Here is a 24,177-nt window from a genome sequence, read left to right as displayed (position 1 = left end):
TTTATGTCAAAATTTAGCTGTAACTTCACAGGAAATAATTAAATCATAGTTCATACACTGAGAAAAAAAACAAAACAAATGGAAGCTGACCTCGACTACTTTGTCGTGCTTGCTTTATTCACCAGTTTACTGGTAGTGCTACAAATTATTTTTCCCTTATTTCAGTGCTCACTATAAAATAAAAGTCTATTGATATGTCAGGATCGGTAATTTTAAAAATAATTACTTCAAATGTCTATCTTGTCAAAATAAAAGTCTTAATAATCGTGTTTAAAGTATGAATACTAAATGTCATGGAGTAGCCCTGTGACGTCTAATCACACAACACAGCATGCTGGTACTGTAGCCTTGCCACACGTGAAATTCTAGGAAATTAAAAGTGTTAGAGTTTTAAAATATAAATCTCAGTTGTACTCCCAATTGCAAATGGTCGGGGGGTTTTTTAGACCTTTAAGCCTAGTGTTATAGTCATTAGGGGGATTTAGTCAATGTGCTATAAAGGAGCAAATAAAGTTTTTGAGATGTTTACAGCATGATTTCATTGTATGTGGTTTCAGATAGCTAGATATGTTTCCTACTTTTACCTAACACCTGTCTTTTGATAATGGATTAAGCAATGTTATAAAATAATTTAGTATTTAATTGTTATTTTTTTTGGATTATGTGGCAGGAGGTTGTGTATCATTGTGTATCAGGCCATGGTGCTAAGGAGGCCACAGTGGCTGTACTCCCAGGACCTCCAGCTGTAATGAGTCACAGCCTGGTCCAGAATGGCTTCCTCAGTCAGTGTATTTAGTTTTGCATTGGTGTATTGTAGTGCCAATAACACTGAACTGTTCAACTGTGTGAAGGCCTTTTTATTTTCTGCAGTAATTAATCATTTTGCAAAAACACTCAAAAATGATTTCCTGTTTCAACGGGACAAAAGACTTTATTGTCAAACTTGAAACAATAATTTTACAGTAACACATCATCTTTATCATATATACATATTATTCACAAATTAGCCTACTCACAACCTATAGTACAGTAAAAGAACTAGAGTTTCAGCTGTGGTAATAGAAAACAAGTAGAGCTCCCTTTGTGTTGATCACCATGCATCACATTTCTGCAACCTTGTTGAAAATGCTGATATTACACAACAGCAGTGAGCATCTGTCACTCCCATGATGTAGCTGCCTCATAGACGAGTTTAAATCGAACAATATCATGCCTGAATTTTAACGCAAAGTAGGTTTTTAAAAATGTGATTCTCCAAACATTCAAGACATATCAGAGCAGAACTGCATGTGTGTCCAGAGAACAGCCAACTCAGTTTACAGTACTGTAACACATACTACATACTAAAGATATGACTAGGTAAATATCCTCAAGAAGACTGACTGTGGGACAGAAAAATGAATTAAAGAGACAGAGAAACACATTTGCATAAACATAAATACATGTGAGGAAAATTGAGTGGCAGGATTTCCTGTTTTTAACAAAATCAGGAAATAACAAAGAAGATCAAACACAGAGTCAGCAAAATGTTCTCTAGAAATTCTAAAAATTGCTGACTTTGGAAGAACGTGGGTTTGCTTCCCGTTGCACACGCAGTCTTGTCATAGTTCACCTCTTATTGTGCGCATTGGTATAAAGACGAACATTAAAGTCCCAGCTGGCATGGAGTTGTTACCGTGTAAAACACATTATCAGTACAGTATTTGTTTAATTTTGTCATAGTTGCTGTCATAAGTACATATTGCGATGCTTCCTCGCTGGTTTCTCACAGACGGTGAGTCCTCAGAGGTAAGCTCAGTTGAAGGCTGGAGCACTGCTGGGTGGAAGTGTAGGAGTGTCATCTCTGAATGCATCCGACTGAAGGTCTGCAGAAAAAATAGGGTGAGTTTGAAAATTACATTTCAGTGTAGAATACTTTCACCGAACAAGTTATTTTTTCATACCGCTCTGGTGCCTTAAACATGATGAAACGTTTTTTCCTACTCTTTCTTTTTATAAATTTAATGAATGCGTATTTTCCAAAATAAAAACCAGCAACAAGCGCTTCTTAATTCAGTTCAATTCAATTTTATTTATACAGCGCCAAATCACAACAACAGTCGCCTCAAGGTAGACCCTACAACAGCACATACAGATAGAAACCCAACAATCATATGACCCCTTAAGAGCAAGCACTTTGGCGACAGTGGGAAGGAAAAACTCTTTTAACAGGAAGAAACCTCCAGCAGAACCAGGCTCGGGGAGGGGCGGCCATCGGCCGTGACCAGTTGGGATGAGGGGAGGAAGACAGGACAAAACACATGCTGTGGAAGCGAGTGGGAGATTAATAACAAGTAGTGATTCAATGCACATATTAACACATAGTGAGTGAGAAAGGACATATCCTGGTCAAAAAAGACTGAAAGATTCCTCACAGTGTCACAGGAAGTCAAGGTAATGCCATCCAGAGTAAGTATCTGGTTAAATACCATATTCCTAGGACTTTGTACAAGTACAATAACCTCAGTTTTATCTGAATTTAGAAGCAGAAAGTTAGAGGTCATCCAGGTTCTTATATATTTAAGGCATTCCTGCAGTTTAACTAATTGGTGTGTGTTATATGATTCAAACCACTGCAGTGCAGTATCTGTAATACCTTCAGGTACTGCACTGCAGTGGGTACTGCGCATACCTTATCATTAGCTTAGATGTCTCCTGAGTAGCCGAAAAGTAAAGCAAAACATATTAAAACATTTCAAATTATATTCCAAATAAACAAGCATTGACTTATTAATCCTTTACATTAACTATATAATACATACTACTGCATTTCATTAACAGCTTCGACACTGGCAAAGACTCACACACCTTGTAGTCTGTATTCTGTATTTAAAAACCTTCTCTCCTTTGTCTTTTTCAGTCATTCAGAAGCTTTCCCCAGTCCTTAATCTTGTGTCCAAAGTTTAAACCGTTTAAACAGTTGATTGTTTTATGTTTTATGGGACAATTCTCCATAACTTTACCTCCGTCTGTAACTCTGCATCAATTAGATGTAGCAGAAACCTCTACTCTTCTCCATGTTTCCTAATAGTAATGTCCCACAGGCTGTGAAGTAAACCACAGCAGCAAGTCACCACAATAATGTTGACGATTTTGTTTGCCAGGCAAATCCACCTTGTTTGGATTTTTGTGTATGCACTCCCTGACAGAAATAGTTTAATACTAATACCATTTTGTACCTACATGTTAGGTTACATCTTTGAGTATGTTAGTGGCAGAGGGGTGGTGGTTTTTCCGTCTGAATCATCAGGCTTTACTTCCTGATTTGGAGAGCTCTAATGCTGAGCTCTCAAAAATGCAACTGGAAAAGGATGAGATGGATGACTTTGTGGGTTGCCAATCCAACTGAAAGTTAGAAATGGTACTAGTACCTTTGGTTGTAGCTCCAGCTAGTACATCCACTTTTACACTTTACACAGGATGGTCTTGTTTGAATAATGACTGTGTGTCTGGTATTTCGTTGTGAAGCACTTTGTGATGTTTATCTCAAAAACTGCTATAAAAAGGAAATTATACTGTCATACAAAATACAGACATTGACTTGAGAAATGAGAAACCTTTTGTTTACCAATGTATCTAAAACTTATCAAAACTTTCTGTCACCTGACTGCCTAATAAACTGATCCCGTAAGCTTAATTTCTATATAGGAATTAATAAAAACTAAAGTGATTAAAAATAAGCGGTACCACAGTGAGTATAGGGGCAGCAAACAAAATTTCATGTTTATGGTTTCACATGCATATGTTTTCTTTTTTTTCCCAATTTGTAATAAAACAGCATTTGAATATATGCGACTACCTTATGTGCAACTCACCAATGAGTGTCAAGCCTTGCTGCTGATTCAGTATAACCGATGTCTCCTCTTCCTCCTCCTCTTCTCCCCAATCTGCAATGTTGGCCGGGGGGATGCACTGCTCCAAGAACAGGTCCTCCTCATCTTCCTCCATGTCCATGTTCTCTGGAGGCCAACGCAGCTCTCCACTCTCCACCTCGCTCACCTCAGTTGGTTCCACAACAATAGAGGGTAGACGTTCCTTCTCGTGCTCGTGGCCCAGACAGTTCAGAGAGGTCTCGGGGTCCAGGACAACCTCAACAGGGTCAGGAAAGATCTGGGGGAAGAAGTTGATTGTGTCATGAGCAGTATATTGAATTAAAACTCTGTAGAAGCCTGTAAATAAACTTAATTAGGAATTCTACAAATTGTTTTATGTTTTTCCTTATCTATCCCAGAATCACACACACATGCACACACACACCTACGCAATATCGGGGCCTTGGATTTTGTGTACTTACTATTATTCGGGTTTTTAATCCTTGTTTGTGTCTGCATTTGAGTCTCTTCAGCTAAGCATTTCAAGACATTTTAAAGTATCAACTGTAACACAGAACTCCAATCACAACTAGAAAAATTTGCATTTCCTGCGAAAATACTGTGTGGATGCCTTAACGCTGAAGAAAAGCGTTGCCCTGAGCAGGATTCAAACCTGGCCCTTCTGGTCTCAAGGCGGCTACCCATCTCACTGAGCCATACTCATTCTCACAAAGAAGAGGTGGAGAGACTGTGAATTGTGCTGAAATGAGCAGAAGCTGCTGAGAATTGTGCTGATAAGAGGTGAAAAGGCTAAACATTTTGCAGAAAAGAGGTGAATCAGCAGAATTTCTGCTGAAAAGAGTTTTTTTCTGAAAACAGCTGAGATTTGTGCTAATAAGAGGTGAAAAGGCTGAAATTTTTGCAGAACAGGTGAATAAGCAGAATTTGGGCAGAAAAGAGGTGAAAATTCTGAAAATTCTGCTGAAAAGAGTTCAGTCAGCAGAATTTCTGCTGAAAAGAGGTGAATGAGCAGAATTCTGCTGAAAAGAGGTTTTTGCTGAAAAAAGCTGAAAAAGCTGCTATTTGTGCTGAAAAGTGGTGAAAAAACTGAAAATTCTACTGAAAAGGGCTGAAAAAGCTGAAATTGGTGTTGAAAAGAGTTAAAAAAGTTTAACTGTTAACTGAAAGAAATGTTGCCATAAGCGGGATTTGAACCGGGGCCTCCCAGTCTGAGAACGGATGCTCATCTCACTGAGCTAAAACACAGGTCAACCCGGCAAGGAAAACCAGTGAGGCCACTGATAATATGGCAGAAATGGGCAAAAAATATTGCAAAAAACATTCAATATCTCAAAAAGTATAGAAGTTATGAGCACCAAAAGCCGACATTAGCAGAAAGAGCAGAATTTTCTGCTAATTTTCTGCTAATGTTATAGTTGTGTGGATGCCTTTTCAGGCATCCACACAACTATAACTCAATCAGACTTAGCTGCTATGCTAAAAATATTTGACAGAGATCTGTCGCAGTATGATTCTAGGGTATTATGTTACCTGGATTGGCAGTCTTTGGTCTTTACTCTGCATGTCTTCACATTCTGGATTCTGACCACTCATCTCTTCCATACCTCTGCAGGTGAAACAAATTTATATCAATCCTACAAGAGGAATTAAAAAAAAAAAAAAAAAAAAGCATGCACCACATTTAGCACGGACTAAAAAATTATTTCTAATACTGCAAAAGCACATGAGTGTGTGCATGTTTACTTTAGAAGAGTCCAGAACCCCGATTGAAGTGCAATCTAAATGTCAGCTTAATGTAAAGTGCTCAAAGGAAATTCATGATGCTGCTGACACAGCTGTGCAGCCCCCACTGCTGCGTGCCAATCGAACTACAAATTGTGTCGTTTGGTTTTCCATGAAACAGCATCATTGCCGCTTGTGTCATTGCTGAATTACACTAGGATCACATTATCCAACATGCCCGGCTTTTCATTCGTCAGAGATTTCCTGCCCTACATCATGCTGGTTAAAGCTGGTCCGACCATGCACAAATATGTGCATCTCCTAATACATGCAAGCACTCTCTAGATTAGTGCAGACCTCAAATGGGGTTTGATACAAAAATGGATTATGTAGTTTGGCGATCATATTTTATTTTCTGACAGGAAGCCAAGCATCCTGTTTTGGCTTGCGTCCCTCACACCCCCCAATCTGCCTCAGTTATCAGTAAAGTTTTTGTTACATAAAAAAATATGTTTACATGACGGTCATCAGACGTCTAGCCGCCAGCAGCTTTGATGAAGCCATTTGTTTCAGTTACATGGATAAGTCTGTGTCCATAGCCAACTTTAGTCTGTTTACGTTGTCTAGAAAAGCAGACGAAAGGGATTAAGAAGGGCTGAGGATCCATCTGAATCCTCTTTTTATCCCTCTTCCTTGCTTCCTTGTCTCTATTTCTCAGTATGTCTCAGCGTGTGTCCTCTCTCCATAAGTACCAGTCACGGTTTGTTGCCTGGTGTAATGACACAGTCTGCTCAGTCTCGCTTTGTGTTTAATGAAATTTCCACTGAAAGACAGATCTAATCTACTTTTTGGAATTTGCAGTCACATGTCTCATCAAACTAAAGAGGCAAATCTAATTATTTTTACATAGAAGCCGAGAAGATGAACGGGACCTTTTAACCTCTTCCTGAGATATGCAGCACTCAGACCCCAGTTCTTCACTCTTGCATCAAGTCAAAGCACAAAAGAGAGCATAAACAAGCCAATGCAAATGTCTGCTCGGAAGCTTTCAAAGGCATTTCCAGCCAAAATTAAAATGCATGAGGATCAGTGCTTTGGATCAAGAGCATTAAGGATGGTCTGAGAATATGTAAAAAATATTTGAAATCCAAAAATAATTTGTTTTCTTTTATTTTCGTGTGTAGCCTGAGACTTCCATCAGTTTGTTTCCCTCTTCCTCCCTCTCTCTCTCTCTCTCTCTCTCTCTCTCTCATTGAATCATTTTTTAATAGCTGACTTCAGTCGATTTGTGATTTTCCTATTGACATGCTCAAAGTTACATATTGCGTGACTACATGCAACTGAAGAAACGCTAAGCCAGTTTGCACAACTTGCAAAATGAGGACATCGTGTTCTTCCCCAAATAGGATCAGCTTTGGGAGTACTCTATCTTTTTTTTTTTGACCCACTTGTGAATGTGCGCGGCCCTACAATTCAATTTCTGATATTGTGCTGTTGACAATTGTGCTGCACTAAGCTGTTTGTGTGCCACCTGGGGTTGGAAACTATTATGATGAATGAGCTTAACCCCCATGTAATCCCTCTCATGTACACTCGCTCTAAACACCTGCACGTTTTAGCACGGTCAACAATCGGGCTTTGTGTGCCTTGTGCGCTGCATTTGGCTGTTAATGCAAAAGTATGCTTTATCACTAGCAGACATTTAGGCTTCTTTTATGCGCACAGGCCAGATGATTAGTTTTAAAATATGCATCTAATATTACTCGTGTTAGTGTTAAACCAAGCCTGAAGTTTACACCTAAAGGTGAAGATTTGTGTCACCAGAAAGAGGAAGCTACAGGCGCTAAAGAGCCGCACCATCGCAAAACGTTTGATCATTAAAACGATAAAGTTTTATCTCATTTCCTGTTTCTCTCACATTTTCCTGTAGATGTTTCATTTTTCTAACTTCACACATTTACTTTTTTTTCAGGTCAGAGGCCACATAACTGGTTCACAATCTGGCCACAGCAGTTACACTATAAGGTGCTGCGGTTGTGCAATAAATGAAAACGTACTGATGAAAACATGAGGAAAGATTGCAGCAAACTTTAAAACGTTCCTATTTTATTGTTGCTATTTTTTATACTTCCCCAGCATCACTACACTTAGATGTTTCTGTAGTTGAAAATGTGAGATGGGAGGTATGAAATGGCTCATGGCCTCTGTTTGCTCTTGACCTTTCAAGACCACAAAAACATTCAAAACACGCAAAAAGTAAGAAAAAAAAAAGGAGAAAAGCGTTTTCACTTTTTACAAACATACAATAAATAAGACTGGATCCTGTGAAATCTCCAACATGTACAATATATGCCAGTTAAACCTTTTATAGGTCAGGCCAATATCTAGTTTTGTCATTTCTAATTAATTTTTTATTTTTATCTAATTTTGACTTTTTGTTTTTGTGGATCAGTTTTGTTGTATTTTGTTTCCAGAGGGGATTTTCTTCTTTCAGTTTAGTTTATATTCTTTGAACTTGTTTATTTTAAGTGTATTATTTGTTAGTTTCATTGTCGGTTTTAGCTTTTCTAATTATTATTGTATGGTGGGAATATCTCAGAGGCAACATTTAGGAAAAACAATAAAAACAGAACTTGAAACATTTTTATTTTATTTTTGTTAGTTTTCCCGAGTTCACAAAATAGTTTCAGTTTTGTTTCAGTCTAATTCATATTTTTAAAGATGTCGAATACTTTGTCACAATTTTTGTCTATGTTAATCTGGGTTTATTGTTTAACCTCCAGAAACACTATTGTGTAAAGCTAGTTATTAATGGTCAGTGGACCATGTGTTACGACTGTTTCCATATTTGTGACTTGGAGGAAGTTTTTAAAGTTCACAGGGTTCATGGATCCATCTGCTATCACAGCTGCCCACAAGGACCAAAAAGCTTCAGAAAAAGTTGCTGAGGTGACCTAAGGGTGGAATGAGTTTGTCATCAAGAGTTATATGTTTCCACAGCGTGGGTCTTATTTCTGATAATGGCACAATCTGCTGCTTGACTGTACATGACTGTATCTTCCTGACACTTCTGCTGAGTTACTTTCAGAAGATGCACAGTGACGATAAGATCTTAAAGTGGAACCTGAGGGGGACTTGCAGCAGTTTTCAATTTAATTGTTATCCAAGAATTAAAGTGCACACAGTCACACGACCACAAGGTTCATCACCTCTTACCCATCAGTTGCTGTCAGGCATATGTCCTCTCCATCTTGGCACAGTGTCACAGTGGTGAAGCTCGGCTCATCCGCTGGTGATACGAGAGGGGTTGCAGGGGGAGGTGAACAACTCCCACAGCAGTCCCCCCCTGCAGGACCCTCAATGAGGTTTTCAGCCTCCAGGGCGAAACCTGGATGGGGAGGGCTCCAAACTCTCAGGGATCTCAGGTGTTTAGCAGATGGTGAAGGAGGTGGCTCGACTATTCAGGCAGGAGAGCACCCGTGTCTCACTTCAGTGCTGAGTTCGCTTGTCCAAAGCGTACACGCTCTCCGCCGTCTCCCGTATCCGACTTCCTTCCTCGTGTCTCTGTCATTATCCCTCCCTGTCCCACCCCGCTGCCAGGCTTTGGAGAGGAGCAGGATTAACGTCTCTTTTGATTACGGAGGCTGCATGGGTGACGTCAGGCAGGCTTGACAGTCCCCTCTGATGAGTTGGCACACTGGGTCGCTGGTGCATCTGGACAGAAACATACAAAGGGCACACAGATGGCCTGTGGTCGTGCTGTTGGCGGATGTTTAAATCAACTTGCCATGGCCACAACTGCACATGAGACGGACATGCATTTGCATGTTTTATTACGAAATCCTTTCTATCCCTCCCATTCTGTCTGTTTCCCCATCATGACTCTGTGTGTGTCGTTGCTCCATCAGTGGATTTAGATTTGGACGATTCATGGAATTAGCCCAGGGATCAAGGGCTCGGGGGTGGGAAGGGGATACAGTGTATATATATATATATAACAGGCAGCAAGTATTGCAAAACAGGCAGCACACTAGTAACATTAGTGTTTAATCCCCTTTGCAGCCTAAGTCAATAGGATAGATATGGGACGAGGAAGGAAAGGAGCCTGCGCAACATGAAAGGCATCCTTCTTCTCTAGAACCTGGATGAATTTTTAGTTTAAGAAATCAGGGAACTCCACCCGTGATGTAACAGCTGAGACTCCTCCGTAAGCAGGACAGTGCTTACCCTATTAACTCGAGTGTCAGTTATACCATCTCCGATTCATTTGTTTTAAAAATGGACACACCATGCTTTTCTTTATTTTATATCATATGTCTGTTACAGTGGTGGGTGCTCATATTGAACATGGCCAAGCTGGTTACAGCTAATGAAGTCAGCACTTGGCAAACATACACGAGCCAAAACTTAAGCTTAAGACTGCTCTAAACACTCACTTTTCTTTCTTTTTCTTTGGCTCTGTATGTCAAAGTGAAGGGACATCTTTAATATAATGGTCTCAAACTCATAGCATAGGAGCGTTTGCTTGCTTGCTTGCTTTGCTTAAATGTAAATCAGTTCTCTTTCCGAGCCTTAAAAAAAAGATACAGTACTTTATAATTTCCAAGTCTGCTGTCAATTTGAATTAGGGTCTCATTGCTATGCTTGCAACAAAATGCACACAGATATTAAAATAATTTGATTAGGTTGTGCAAAATAAAATGTCTAAACGTTTTATGTGTTTTATATTTGCACAACTATATTTTTTTAAATGGAACATTTATTGAATCTTCTGACAATTTAAAAGTCCTATTTGCTACGTCCGGCATTTTTTAAGCAATTTATAGCTTAAAATGTATTATGCAATTTATCTGTGCTTACAGGGGGAAAAGGTTACACTGATTATGTAAAAGTCTAAAAAACACATTTAAAAACTTTTTAAAAAACTGTATGTATCAAATATGTTACACGAGGCAATAATGGGTTAATAACATTGTAATAATAGCTCTGTTTTCTTCAAGTGTCCAACAAGACATGGCAGTGCTAATTGGCTGCGCACAATATCAGGGCCATCTGTGTGCCTGACGATAATGACTGACTTAACCAAGGTTAATTCGGATTAGTGACATTAGTGTCAAAATGTCAATTAGATTTTGACTGGGTTTGTCCACAGATGAGGACCAAAAATAACATGAAGACCAGTCATTTAAGCCAATGCAACATGAATCTTGAAGGTTTGAATAGGATTGGTTATGAACAATATGGAGTTTGGGTTTTCTGTGTTTTTATGATGACTGGTCTGTGTGAAAGCTGTTCTTACCACAGGCTGTTTAAAGAGATAGATGTAGTGACTATGAGTTTACGCACTCAATTTGTGGGTTGCTATTTAAAAACTTCGAGTCTAGCATCATTGTCGTCAACTTTTTTGTCATTGCTTTGCTTTGTTTCTTAGACACTAGTTACCAAATTTGGAGGAGAGGGTGGAATTGCTTGGTGACAACACACACTTGCACAATACAAAACAAAAACCTTAGAGCAATTCTTTTTTTTCTTTTTTTAGTTCAGTTCAACTTTCTTTATATACTGCAGCACCAAATCACAACAACATTCACCCCGAGGTGCTTTATATTGTAAGGTAAATACACTACGGTAATGCAACAATAACCAGAAGAAGTGGAAATGTGTGATGTTTTTAAAATAAGTCTACTGGGTTCACTCATCTAACCTAGACACATGCAAAATTAAGTAAGCAATTTAAACCCTTCGCTTGTACATGCATTGCTTCACTTCTGTGCATCTTTTGACTAATACAACAGGTCTGCAAATGTGTATCAGTGCCTATTCTGTCCTCCAGCCATTTGTAGGCGCTATTTGGAAAAAAAGGCAGAGCCAAAATCGTTTACGCATGCGCATATGGTCTGTTTTTAAACTTGAGGAGTGAGGCGGTAGACATTAACAACATTTGAAATTAATTGAGTTCATTACTTTTGTCCACAATAAATCGTTTCTCTGATGGATTTAGACGGTGGGACGTACGAGCCGGGATTTGTTGGCATACGGTTTTGTCAAGAATGGTGAGCGTTTGTCTGTTTTAGAGGACGTATACGTTGACGTAGCCGGCTAGCTAAGATAAGCTAGACGCACATTAACATAATATTGTATGAACTGAAGGAATACGTACGCATAATTGAAATGAAAACCCATTAACCACTTGGCTTTGTCTTCCAGTAACAACATGTTGTATCCTAAAGAAGACAAGGAGAACCGCATCCTGCTGTATGCCGTAAGTTTGTGCTCCTCACGTGTGTGTTAACCAATAAGTATTAGTGCTACTTTCTTTTAAGTTAGCTAATCCACGATACAGCAACACTCTTCTAACAGTCCGGATTATAAAACGAATGGTTAAAATTACAGCTTTAGTTTTAATTTTTCTTAGTTTGCTTATTTTACACCCGTTATGTTACAATCGGTGAATACAATCAGAGTTTATAGCACATTAAAAACTAGTTGACCAAAGTGCTGTAGACGCTATACAATGAATATATGTGTGTGTGTGTGTGTGTGTGTGTGTGTGTGTGTGTGTGTGTGTGTATATAAGAACTGAATAGCTGAATCCTTTGATTTTGGGACAAGGTTAACAAGCATCACTCACTTAGAGATGAAAGGGAAAGGAACCTTTCTGTCATGGTCAATAGTAGTGAGTGGAAAGATGTATGAAAATATGCTTTATCAGTTTGTTTGTAATCATCCCAAACCAATGCAATTACAGATTTTACACAGAATAATCTCAACCATGGACATAGTTTCAACCCCAGTCTTTTGCTTGAAATGCAAGGCAGAAATTAGTACCCTAACTCATTGTGTTTGGTGTTGTCATAAGCTGCAGACGTACTGGTCTAGTGTATGATTAGAAGTGAAAAATACATCGAGGCTGAAAACAGAATATCTTATGTTCATATCACGTTCAAAAGTCCAATGCTTTGTAAAACTTTGGAACCCTGTTTGATCTACTTGAAAACTGATGTCTACGATCTTGGTGTTGGGATTTTTTTTCTAAAGGTTGTGATAATGCTGGGCTGATTATTGCATATTATTGTTGCAGTTGCTGGTGTTTTATGTGAGACTAAACTAAATTAAATAATTTGATATATTACAAAATATAAGAAATAGCTCTAATATATACAAATAGCTTAATTATAAAAATCCAGAATATTACAGAATACAGAATTACCGAATTTTTAAATGCTGCAAAACAGCTGTAAAACTTTATTATTTTCACTGTAGAGGATGTAACTATTGCACGGTGTACTGTACATTAGTTGGAGGAGTTGTACAGGCAGGAGTGATTTCCTCTAGGACTGGGTATCATCACTGATTTCTAGAATCGATTCCGATTCACAAGGTCCCAATTCGATTCCATTTGATTCGATTCAATTTAAATCTGGGAAATTTTGCCTCAGACAGTCAGAAATATTATAATTCAGATCAGTACATTTACATATTTTTGTATCTATAAAAAGGAAACTGACACTCGCAAGACTTTATCAAAGGTGTGAGCATCACAGCAGATGCCTTTGTGTCAAAGTAACTGAGGATAAAACACAGAAAAACATGAGGGTGATTTTCCTGGCCTGGGATTTTATAAAAATATTCTGCAGTACATCAAAAACGAAAGAAAACCATTAATCAACTTATGAACATTACCTCTGAAGTTACAGCGGTTTTATTACAGACACAGCTAAACGTTTTGCATTTTGCATAATTTTAAAAAGTTTGCATTTGTTCAGAAGCCTATTGAACAGCAGAAATGAGGCTTTCTTTTCGGAAGTAAGTAAAAGGGAAAAAAACACCAGCCAACAGCGCTGTAAACAACGGTAGACTTGTGCGTAGCAAGCAAGCGAATAACGCAGAAAACAGATTTTTAGACGGGAAACTGTTCTTGAAGTACGGAGAGAAAGCGAGAGAGGGAGAGCTGTGCATGAAGTGTGGTGGAAGCAAAAACAGCAAAAGTCAGAGGGAATTCATGACGATGTTTTTGTGAAGCGTAGTTTGGATCTTCCTTTGCTGCTGGTTCAGTCAATATTGTTTGGAGAGAGATAAAACTAACAGCTTTAGAATCAGCGCAAAAAGGGCGTAAACACAAAGCGCGGACCCGCCGAAACATCAGAATCAGCGAGCTGTCGGCTTTCAACTCGTGTCCGTGCCGTCGGGTGAGAAAGGCGACATCTCACTGATTCTGATCCGTCGGCGGGTCCGCGCTTTGTGTTTACATCTTTGTGCAGAATCCGTGTTCCTGCTCTCAGTTACTGTTTTAGCTGTTTGGTGGTTGTTGAAATTCAGTGAGGTTTAACCTGAGATTCTGGTGTTTCGGGCAAAATAAATTAATATTTAAAAAATCGGTTCAGGATTTTAATGAATCGATATCACGTTATCCAAGCTAGAATCGATTTTAATCGATAAATCGATTATCAAAACCCACCCCTAATTTCCTCTGTTGTTCAGTGGTGCATTTGGGTAATCTCAGTCTCTAACTAAACATTCTCCTATTACTGGCCATGTCATGGAGTGGGTGCCAGGTATTGTTCAGCACTGGGAAACAGTAAATATAATTGGGTTGAAACAAAACAAAACAAAAAAACAACGTCATGTGGAGGGAGGTACGCCTTCACCTTACCAAGGAGCCCTCATTGAAAAAGGCTTGTCTTAACAGCAGATCTAAAAGCACAGTCAAATATCACACCAAGATTCCTTGCAACCAGGTGATAGTAAAAAGCTCAAAGACTGATGGAGCTCTCCTTTCCATCTTAATGATTGGGATGCCCAAAAAAAAAAAAAAAATTAAATTCTGGTTCGTTTTTGTTTTTTGACAAGTTTATCTCCATCTATGATTGAACATCACTTAGACAGTACTACCAGAGCCCGAATACAAGCTAATTATCTGCAAAGCAATGAAAGTCGATGCTGTACTTTTTAAAAATGGGTTCCAAAAAGAGAAATATATAATGAAATGGGACCTAATACAGAACCTTAAGGTACCCCAAGTGGTTACATAGATGATAAATACTAACCTAAGTGGACAGAGAAACTCCGGACTGACAAATAGTTTTTTAAGACAGCGGTCACCAACCTTTTCTGCACCACGGACCGGTTTAATATCAGACAATATTTTCACAGATCGGCCTTTAAGGTGTTGCGGATAAATACAACAAATAAAATGACACAAAAGCTGGGTTATTTTGTAAATATAATAATTAAATGAGGATTTACTGTGTAATTGTGTAACTTCATTAGCAGCGTCCTCCTGAAATGGGCCAACAACATTGAGAGTGACGTCCTCCTCTCTGCCCCTTAATGCTCTCTGTTCGCTTTCAAAATAAGACACACAACTACAACACGGGAAAAGATCTGGGGAAACCAAGTTAACGATAAAAATCCTGAAAACTCTAAATTTCACACCCGAGCCTCAACTCTCGCGGCCCGATAATAAACGACTCCAAACGACCTCTGATTTAAGACATACATTTTATTGTAATGTATTGTATAAAACGTTGTAAAACCATATGTAATGGAAGAGTTTAAAGGAAGATTGTTGTGATACAAGAAGAGTACCACAATAAGTCTGTAATTATTGTACTGAATGTCCTGCTCTTTAACAAAAAAATATCTTGATCTCAAACAGTGCAGGAACTGTGACTACCAACAAGAGGCAGACAACAGCTGTATCTACGTCAATAAAATCACCCATGAGGTTGAGTAAGTAACCACAATACAACATAAATTAGCAAATGTTTTATTTCCTCAATTTTCCATTGCAGACTGAGTCACACATTAAAGTGGGCGATAACTTCCTATTCAATCACTGCAGCACTTCTGAATGCAACCAAAACTGTTATGACATCTAGGGTTAAATGCGCTGTGTAGACCCATTCAGCCACACAGATTTGATTGATTTCTCCAAATATGCACAAAAGATTTTCTGTGTACAATTTCAGACAGTACAAAGCAGTGTTTTTATGTGTACTCACACATACTGAATGGTAGTGGTGCAACGGATCACGGTTGATCCGAAATCCGAACCAATCCCACTCCACGGTTCGGTACGCACGTGATCCGAAGATTCGAAAAAGAAAAAAAAAAGTATGTGTATGGTGCGCATGGTCAGTCTGTCAAGCGGTAGTTATGGCCAGCGCTAGCGGTCCAAGTAGCAGAGCAGAGGAGTTTGCGGCATTTAAGCAGCCCTTTGCTGCCCAGTCCGACCGGGCTAAAGCTATTACTAACGCTAATGGGGTTTTTAGCTGCAGACGGGAGGCCGTCGTCTGTTGTGCAAAACAAGGGGTTTAAACTGTGATGAACGTGCTTGAGCCACGCTATGATATCTCGTTGCGCGTCCACTTCAGTGACAAGATCGTTCCAAGCATGTATGAGCAGGAGAAGTTTAAAGTTATGGCTGAACTGTCCCAGGCATCTTCTGTTGCTCAAACTACAAATGGGTGGAGCTCCAGGGCAACGGAAAGCCACGTTATATCACAGCGGAGTGGTAGATACAAAGCCCTGTACTGCCCTATAGATTACATTAGATTAGATGAAACTTTATTTATCCCTCGATGGGTTCCTCCGGGAAATTCAGTTTCCAGTAGCACAGCACCAACAGAAGTTGCAGAATGTGAGCAGAAATATACCATATATACACATTTATAAATACAGAGAATACAAAAGGGATAAATAGGAATTAGAATACAAGGGAACGGCACATTTTAAGTATTGTGAGTCTATTACACTGTTGGATATTAACAAAAACTATTGCACGGTGAAAAGGCACTACAGCTACTTGTTCCCCCCTCCTCTGTCCCCATTTCCCCTCCAGCGAGGAGTTAAACAGTTTGTTGGCGTGTGGGACAAAGGACTTTTTAAGTCTGCTGGTCCTTGACTTTGGGAGAAGCAACCTGTTACTGAACAGACTCCTCTGGTTGTTTATGGCTGTGTGCAGAGGATGCAGAGGCTGCCCAGCATGGTCCATAATGTCCATATTGCACCTTAATTTGTTTTTATATAAGTGCGTGGAATGAGTCTTCAGTTGAATGTTTTTTAATAGGGAAAATATATTTAAATAAGTAAACGGCGAGTAGAATTTTTGTCTTTTTTTTCTATTTTTGCTGATCCGAAAATTGATCCGATCCGTGACTTTAAAACCGTGATCCGATCCGAACCGTGAGATTTTTGATCCGTTGCGCCACTACTGAATGGCTAATCTTTAGGAAAAAACATTAGCATTTTTTGCATGTGGGCTTCCTTTTGTAGTGCGCACAGTACTAGAATTTTAGATTGCATTCATAGGTCATGTCAGTCGATGAGCTCTAAACCTCATGCTTTCATTTTTTTCCCAGTGAACTCACACAAATCATCGCTGATGTATCTCAGGACCCAACACTGCCAAGAACAGAAGACCACCCCTGCCCTAAGTAAGTTTTACCATACCTACTGACCTCCCTCAGCGCCCATGCTTCACCTCCTGTTGATGTTTTTAAGGGTATTTTGGGTCATTATCCTCTTCCGTTGTGAAGTGCTGTCCAATCAGTTTTTCAGGATTCAGCTGAATCCGAGCAGAGACTATAGCCTTGTTTGCTTAATCAATAAATTGCAGTGATCCAGTTCCACTAGCAGCTTTACATGCCCATGCCATAACACTGCCTCCACCATGTTTGACAAATAATGTGATATACTTCAGGTCATGAGCTACTACTTTTCTCTTCCCGTCATTCTGGTACAAATTCATTTTGGTTTCATGTGTCCAGATATTTTTTTCCCTGATGTGAGTGGGCTCTTTTAGAGCGTGTGGCAAAATCGAATCTGGCTTTTTGCTTTTTGAGTGTAATCAGACGTTTAGACCATTTTGTGGAACCTCTGTATTTACATTCATGATAATAATCTCATGATCTTCCACTTTAGTTCTGACTGTATAATTGACCACCTGGCTGCAAAAATGCTTATCCAATTTTGGAGTAATTATGTTTTGTTGTTGTTTGTGTTTTTTTTAAAGGTCTGTAATTCCTAAGTGCTTCTACTGCAAAATATTTATTAAAAGGCATCATGATTTGTAAAACGGCATTGTTACCCATACACTTTTTAAGTAGCAAGTGAAATGTGTAATTCTAAAAATAAGTGCAGAGTCAATAATTACTGACACAGCATACTTCCTTATTTAAGCAGCAGAGCGTTGTTTAATCTGCATGTCTTGAAACTGATTGGTGCACATAGTCATCAATCAGTGAGACTAACTGAGCGTATGGTCATGCAAAACGGATGGAGCGTAGATTACATCACTGGGGTCTCAGCGTAAAAGCATTATATTTAACCACATCCCTGCTCTCGTGTGTCTACATTTTATAATTACTTTATGTCTCCTTGAGGCACACTAACAACATATCAAGTAATTATTTAGACGGTCACCGTAGACAGAGGAAATCTGGATAAAGGTTCAGCCTGCCCTGAAATAAACTGTTGGTGGTCATTGTAGGTTTCCACAAGCCATTTCAACTTTAATGGACTGTGGAATGAGATGTTGTGGCTCTGATGGTGGTAACACTTTTATAACGTTTTTCTTTCACCGTTTCTCTTCTCAGATGTGGTCACAAGGAGGCGGTGTTCTTCCAGTCTCACAGTATGAAGGCTGAGGTAATTGCAACCTATGCGCTTTCTCTATATCTGCACAAGCTGATATATATATATATATATATATATATATATATATATATATATATATATATATATATAAAAATAAAATATAAAAAAATCTTTCCCCATGTCAAAAATACAAAGCTAATACATTCTTCTTAGCCCCTGCTTTTCAGAAGGCACCACATTATTAATCCAGAATATATATTTGAGAGAGGTATTTATTAAAATCGTTTGTTTTGACTGACACATTTTTGTGTGTTTCCCCACACAGGATGCTATGCGACTGTACTACGTGTGCACGGCGCCTCACTGTGGACACCGGTGGACAGAGTGAAGCCTTCTGATAATAAAGAGGTCTAGCACTTGCTTCTATGCTGTTGCTGTCAGCACTCGTACAGTATCAATCTGGGTCTGTGTCTACAGTGAATGCATTTGGCTTTATAAAATAGCAGCATTGCTGACCCCTCTGTTATTGTTGTATGGACACTCATATCTGTCACCATGTTGTGAATATAATGTCATCAGTTTTGCTGTTGTGCTTTTTAGCGCTTGTCATTTTCAAATGTGTATTGTTAGATTAAAACATGTTTTCAAACATCTCTTGAGTCTTAATAATTGTGAAACTCTTCATGCACTCCATCTCTGAGTGACACCCTGGCTACATTTTGAGAATCTTTTGTATAATAATAGTTATTTCGTTACATAATTAAGGTTATATCAAGACTAAGTAACACATAAATGTAAAACCAGGATACAACAGTTAATATAAAAGAGTTATTAGAGTTTGTTTGTTTTTAATGAATTACTCCTGATTTGGTCTGAGTCACTCAATCAGTATTTCTGGGTTTTTTGAGAATAGCAAGAATCAGTGATCAGATAATGCTCCTAAATATTTTTAACTATAGGCCGGGAAACCTCGCCAACTCGCACACAAGTTCACCTTCAAATCAAACCAACTGACTTCCAAGTAGAGAAGTCGGTATAGATATTCACTTCCTGTTTCCAGCCTAGACTGTTAATGATTAGTGGGGGTTAAAACCATGAAACACAAGACTGGTTGTGTGTTTTCCTTTGAGTCACAACAGCTGAAAATTTAGACCACAAATCACATGTAACCAGTGCACATCCCCAATATTCACAAAATGTCTTGAGACTGTAGCTGACTCATTCGCTTAATGCTGAACATATTCGCAGCAGAGATGAGCCAAATAAATGTACAGTTGGCAACTTTAATAAGAATTTGATAATGTAATCTACACGTCTTGTTATTTGGTTACAAACTCCATGTGGTTTTACCCATTATGTTATATGTGTGTGTGTGTCAAGTGTGTTCATCTTTGGTAGCGATGAAAACCTATGATTTCTGTCCACAGTCTTGTTGTTGACAGAAATCCTAGGTTTCTGTTGTTGTTTTAAAGTAATTAAAGATAAATGCTGTACAATCATTCCACCCTGGAAAAAGAACAGTCCAAAGAAGTCATTCAAATCCCCAAAATTCCCCTGAAATTCATGGCAAGTTTTGGATTTAGAGGGTAATTTGCAATGAGTGGATACAAACTTCAGACCCAAGCTGTAGCTACAGGTCTGCTCTCAGTCCAACTGGGAAATGCATCTAATACATTACATTAACAAGTAAACGGGAGTAATTTTTGATGAGTCAAGTCAGTTTCTTAAAGCACCAGTGACACTTCATGGACTTTCTCAGTTTTCAGACTACTCCTAAATTTGAAGATCATGACACGGCTTGTCTTTTTTCCTCCGTGCTACTGATTTTGTAATGTTAGTTAGTAGTTATGCGTGTGAAAAATCAGAGGTTTTCTCTAGCTGTGCAACATTCAGGAAATACTGTGTTGTACTTCCTTCTTTTTTAAGCACGTATATTCCAGACATCTTGTTGGGCAACTGTAAATTATTGCTCGGCTGGTAAAACTAGTGGGAAAATAACTCGTGCTCATTAAGTACATAATAGGTGTACTTCCCAAAACCACACCCCTTGAAACAGGCTCTTTGATAAAGGAGCTGCACTACTTGCCACGAGTTAGTCTGCTTTGTGGGACGCCATGGACCGACAAGGTATGGAAACAGACAGCTTTGCACTAAGGATGGTTTCTGGTTTACTAATTAGATTTTCTTTTATGAATGCTGAGTATCAATTTGATTGATTTCAATCTGTTTCAGTGAGCATTGTTTCAAGGCAAGAGTGGGGAGCAGCCGCTGCCAAACAAACCAAGGCTCTGAAAGGACCTGCCCGAAGAGTTGTTATCCACCACACTGCCTACCCAAGCTGCAAAGGCCTGGCTGAGTGCAAAGCCAGCCTTGTCAGTATTCAGAGATACCACATGAAAGACAGAAAGTTTGATGATATTGGATACAAGTGAGTTCCTCTGTTAGTGCACAAGAACTGTGTGCAAATGTTTGGTTTTGTTATCAAAGCTTACCTGTACTTCTTCAATGTTTAGTTTTCTTGTTGCTGGAGATGGGACTGTGTTCGAGGGTCGTGGCTGGGGTGTGATGGGCGCACATGCCAAGGACCACAACAGTGACTCACTGGGAATTGCCTTCATGGGGAATTTCAACAGTAAGCACTCCTTATTTTGTGTGTATCATATACAAGAGCATGTTGTTCAGGGTGTAGACATAAAATGATAAGGCTGGGCCTGTGTGTGCAATACAAACGTTAATCTTTATTTAGTAACCGCACCTTGTATCATAGGAAAAGATCATAAAAGCAGGGTAATTTTAATACAACAAGCACACACACACATTGGATATTGCACATTATTCTCCATATAATGATAAAGCTACTTCTTGTTTTCATTGCAGATGAGACGCCGAGTGAAAAAGCAGTCGTTGCGGTGAAACAGCTGCTGCAGTCTGGAGTTTCCGCAGGATTTCTACAGCCTGGGTTTGACCTGTATGGACACAGAGATCTGGGAAACACAGAGTGTCCAGGAGAAAAGCTTTACGCCGCACTGCCACGACTGAGGAGCACGTCGTGAACCTCGCAGACGATTTGTCAGTGTTTTGAGGAGAAATTGCACCCCTTCCTTAAATTGCACACAGACCCCATGACCAGCGTCTGTGAAGTAAGCAAGGTGTTAGGAGGAAGAAGCTTTCTAGATCCGACACTAATGCTCAGGTTTCTTTTTTCCTCGTCACATTATATGCATATTATTTGCACATTATTATATTTTTTATTATCTGTTAGCAGGAAGAGTCTGTTTTCACAGCCTGTCAGAGCTTTCTTTTACAGCAGAGGGAGCCGTTGCATGGGATGAGAATAACGCAGGCTTTATCTGTTTAGAAGTGCAACTGGAAACTCAATGATTAATTGGTTAAGAATTGACAAAAAGTCTTATAATTTAAAAGCTATGATTCTTATAATTGCTGTGTGATGTCAACATATAGAAAGCACCGTAAAGATTTCAAATTGTGTCACATTTGTTGCATCTTCGAGATCAGCAGACTAAGCTGAAGATCAAAGTAAAAGAAAATTCTATATAGAGCTATTTAAAACTTAGTGCTGACAACATATAGGCATATAGGGAATAATATATGGGGATTCTAAGTTATTGTGGACCTCTGACCTCTTCTACAAGGTCAAATTTTTATAAAATGTCTTGTATCTTTAAAGTTGTACTTAAAATTCTGCTGCCTTTGTTTGTATTGGCAACAATCAGGAAATAACTCAGGTGTATGGGGATTCAAAATATCACATTATAGTTTGGCTTTTAAATTTCACATCCGCCTTTCTTTTATGCTGACCTCAGAAATGTGTTTTATATTTAAAGAGAGAATTGAGACAAAGACAATGAGCTTCCTAGTTAGTTAGAAATATATTGTAGTATCCTATTATATAATAAGTTATTCATGTCCCATTATTTACAAATCAGTACCTATTATTCATTATCTACTTCTCTAAAATGTAATGTAAATGTATAAAGTAAACATCTGTCAAATTTCTCTTAACTAATTTTTTCTTAAAGGACGTTTAAAAAGAACAAAGAAAATAAAAAGAATACAATAAAAACACAATATTGTTCCTTTAAAAGTTAAAAACACACAAACTGAGCTGTCTTGGCAGAGGTTTGCAGTCTCAGAGTGCTTCTTTTTATTACTCGATTCATTGTTTGTTTGATTTTTTTTTTTACGTATGCGAGGAATTTTCTCTTTTTCTCTATCACAAACACCACACAGGGTGAAGGGTTTTTTTTGTATGTAGTTAGAAGAGTTAATGATAATGATATTATCACAATATCTGTAAGAAATTCCAAGAAGCTACTTGTCTAAGCTATCTTTTAGTTTGTTTATTGAGTGTTTTGTTTCGTTTTTGGCAAACAGATTAAAGTTAAAATAACAGTTGCAGAAGCCCGTGAGACTGTAGCCATAACTGTGCAAAAAGAACAACTACACCTCAAGGTAATGTAAACTAAAGGTGAACAAGACCAAACATCTGCCACTCAGGTGAAATAATCACTTGCAAGAGGCAGAAAAAAGAACGTTTGTGTGCGAGACCACGGGCTCACAAAAATAGAATATGTGTATTATTAAAATAATAATAGAGTTTTTTATCACAGTTAGCTATGCTGGCATATCGCAGCAACACTTGTTAAACCGCAGAATAATTATTAAGTATATTATTGAACAACAAACAATCTTTACAAGTCCTGTTTTCTCATGCAAATGTCCTTCAAATATCTCTGCAAAAAACACTGTAAACAACACAAGATATGGAATCAAGGGCATTGTAAGTGCTGAAACAACAATGCATGCTTTCTGCAGTGCCAGAAACATTCCCAACAAGTGCTCACTTGTGCAGCACACAGATTATGGAGGAGGGCCCTATCAAACAGGCTAAATGGCAAAGGTATTAGACTGTATGACTAATCCTTGTCTTCATGACTAATATATAGTAGACTTTATTGTTGTCAATGATCAGTGTAACTGAACAAGATGCTAGGGCACAGCTACAGTGAAAGTTCAATGTGTTCAGACAGGGAAGGGAAGTGCTGTGTAAGTTCTAATAGATTCATCAAATTAAATGGATTTCTTTCTTCTGTGAGAAGAATTTGAAACAATAATCCAACCAAGAAGCATGTATATTATTCTTTTATTATTATTACCTTGTCATTGTCGGAACAGATATTAGATATCACTGCACTGGCTATACATGAATCTTTTTAAATGTTTGTTGAGCAACAAACTTAATAAACTAAGTCAAAGTAACGCAAAGGCATTGAGTTTGTGTGTCACCCCTTCCAAGTGGTGAAAAAAACAGATATTAGATATTAAATTATAAAACCTGATATGAATTTGCAGTGTGTGTGTGTGTGTGTGTGTGTGTGTGTGTGTGTGTGATGACCTTTTGTTCACTCCTGCTGCTGTTTGTAGAATAGAAAATAACACAAGGCTATAACTCATCGCCCCTTAGGCCCTGCTTCACTTTCTTGTGGTTGAAGGAGTGCCCACATCACTCAGGAACCTCACATGAACTTATCGTTTGTACCGGTGTGACATGGAGAGGTGAAGGCCTTTCAGACAATAAAACAAGCAGGAAAAACTCATATCCCTGTCTTACATTCATTTACACCAGATCTATTTCATCCCCTTTCTGATGGAAAGGCATCATAGCAGAAAGTTATTGGCAGGATTTATTGACAGTCACATATTTAGAGTGAAGAAAAGCAATCTGACTTCTGCTTGGAGAGGAGAGCACAATGTAAAATATAATGATGTGGTTTTCTTTAAATGATCTATTCCTCCTTAAGTAGGAATACATACATCTGGCACTGCAGTAACATGCAAGTAGGGCACGTGAACTTGATGTATCGTGCCAAAGCGTGCTCAGCTTAATTCTAACTTAAATGCATTTAAACCAGGATGGTGTAGGTGCCTTAAAAACAAGTGAACTCTGATAATGAGTTTATGA

At 38.6% G+C, this 24,177-nt stretch overlaps 3 protein-coding genes across 3 annotated transcripts; 2 read left to right on the top strand and 1 right to left on the bottom strand.

The window, feature by feature from the left end:
* Positions 1-912: 912 nt before the first annotated feature.
* lbhl (LBH regulator of WNT signaling pathway, like) lies at positions 913-9,196 on the bottom strand. Its single transcript, XM_024805005.2, has 4 exons — positions 8,811-9,196; positions 5,403-5,478; positions 3,855-4,149; positions 913-1,865 (listed from the first exon to the last, which is right to left on the bottom strand). Exons 2-4 carry the CDS (start codon positions 5,472-5,474, stop codon positions 1,795-1,797), a joined length of 438 nt encoding a protein of 145 aa, XP_024660773.1. The 5' UTR covers positions 5,475-5,478; positions 8,811-9,196; the 3' UTR covers positions 913-1,794.
* A 2,274-nt stretch (positions 9,197-11,470) lies between these two features.
* Positions 11,471-18,845, top strand: polr2i (RNA polymerase II subunit I). Its single transcript, XM_004543972.2, has 6 exons — positions 11,471-11,647; positions 11,802-11,856; positions 15,253-15,326; positions 16,958-17,032; positions 18,194-18,245; positions 18,520-18,845. The coding sequence occupies exons 1-6, from the start codon at positions 11,586-11,588 to the stop codon at positions 18,580-18,582; spliced, it is 381 nt and encodes a 126-aa protein (XP_004544029.1). The 5' UTR covers positions 11,471-11,585; the 3' UTR covers positions 18,583-18,845.
* A 154-nt stretch (positions 18,846-18,999) lies between these two features.
* Positions 19,000-23,812, top strand: pglyrp5 (peptidoglycan recognition protein 5). Its single transcript, XM_004543973.3, has 4 exons — positions 19,000-20,321; positions 20,427-20,622; positions 20,708-20,826; positions 21,072-23,812. Exons 1-4 carry the CDS (start codon positions 20,309-20,311, stop codon positions 21,245-21,247), a joined length of 504 nt encoding a protein of 167 aa, XP_004544030.1. The 5' UTR covers positions 19,000-20,308; the 3' UTR covers positions 21,248-23,812.
* The last annotated feature ends 365 nt before the right edge of the window (positions 23,813-24,177 follow it).

Source organism: Maylandia zebra, linkage group LG14 (genome assembly GCF_041146795.1).
Source record: "Maylandia zebra isolate NMK-2024a linkage group LG14, Mzebra_GT3a, whole genome shotgun sequence".
In the NCBI taxonomy this organism is placed as follows: Eukaryota; Metazoa; Chordata; class Actinopteri; order Cichliformes; family Cichlidae; genus Maylandia; species Maylandia zebra.
This window is presented reverse-complemented; position numbering and strand designations above follow the sequence as displayed.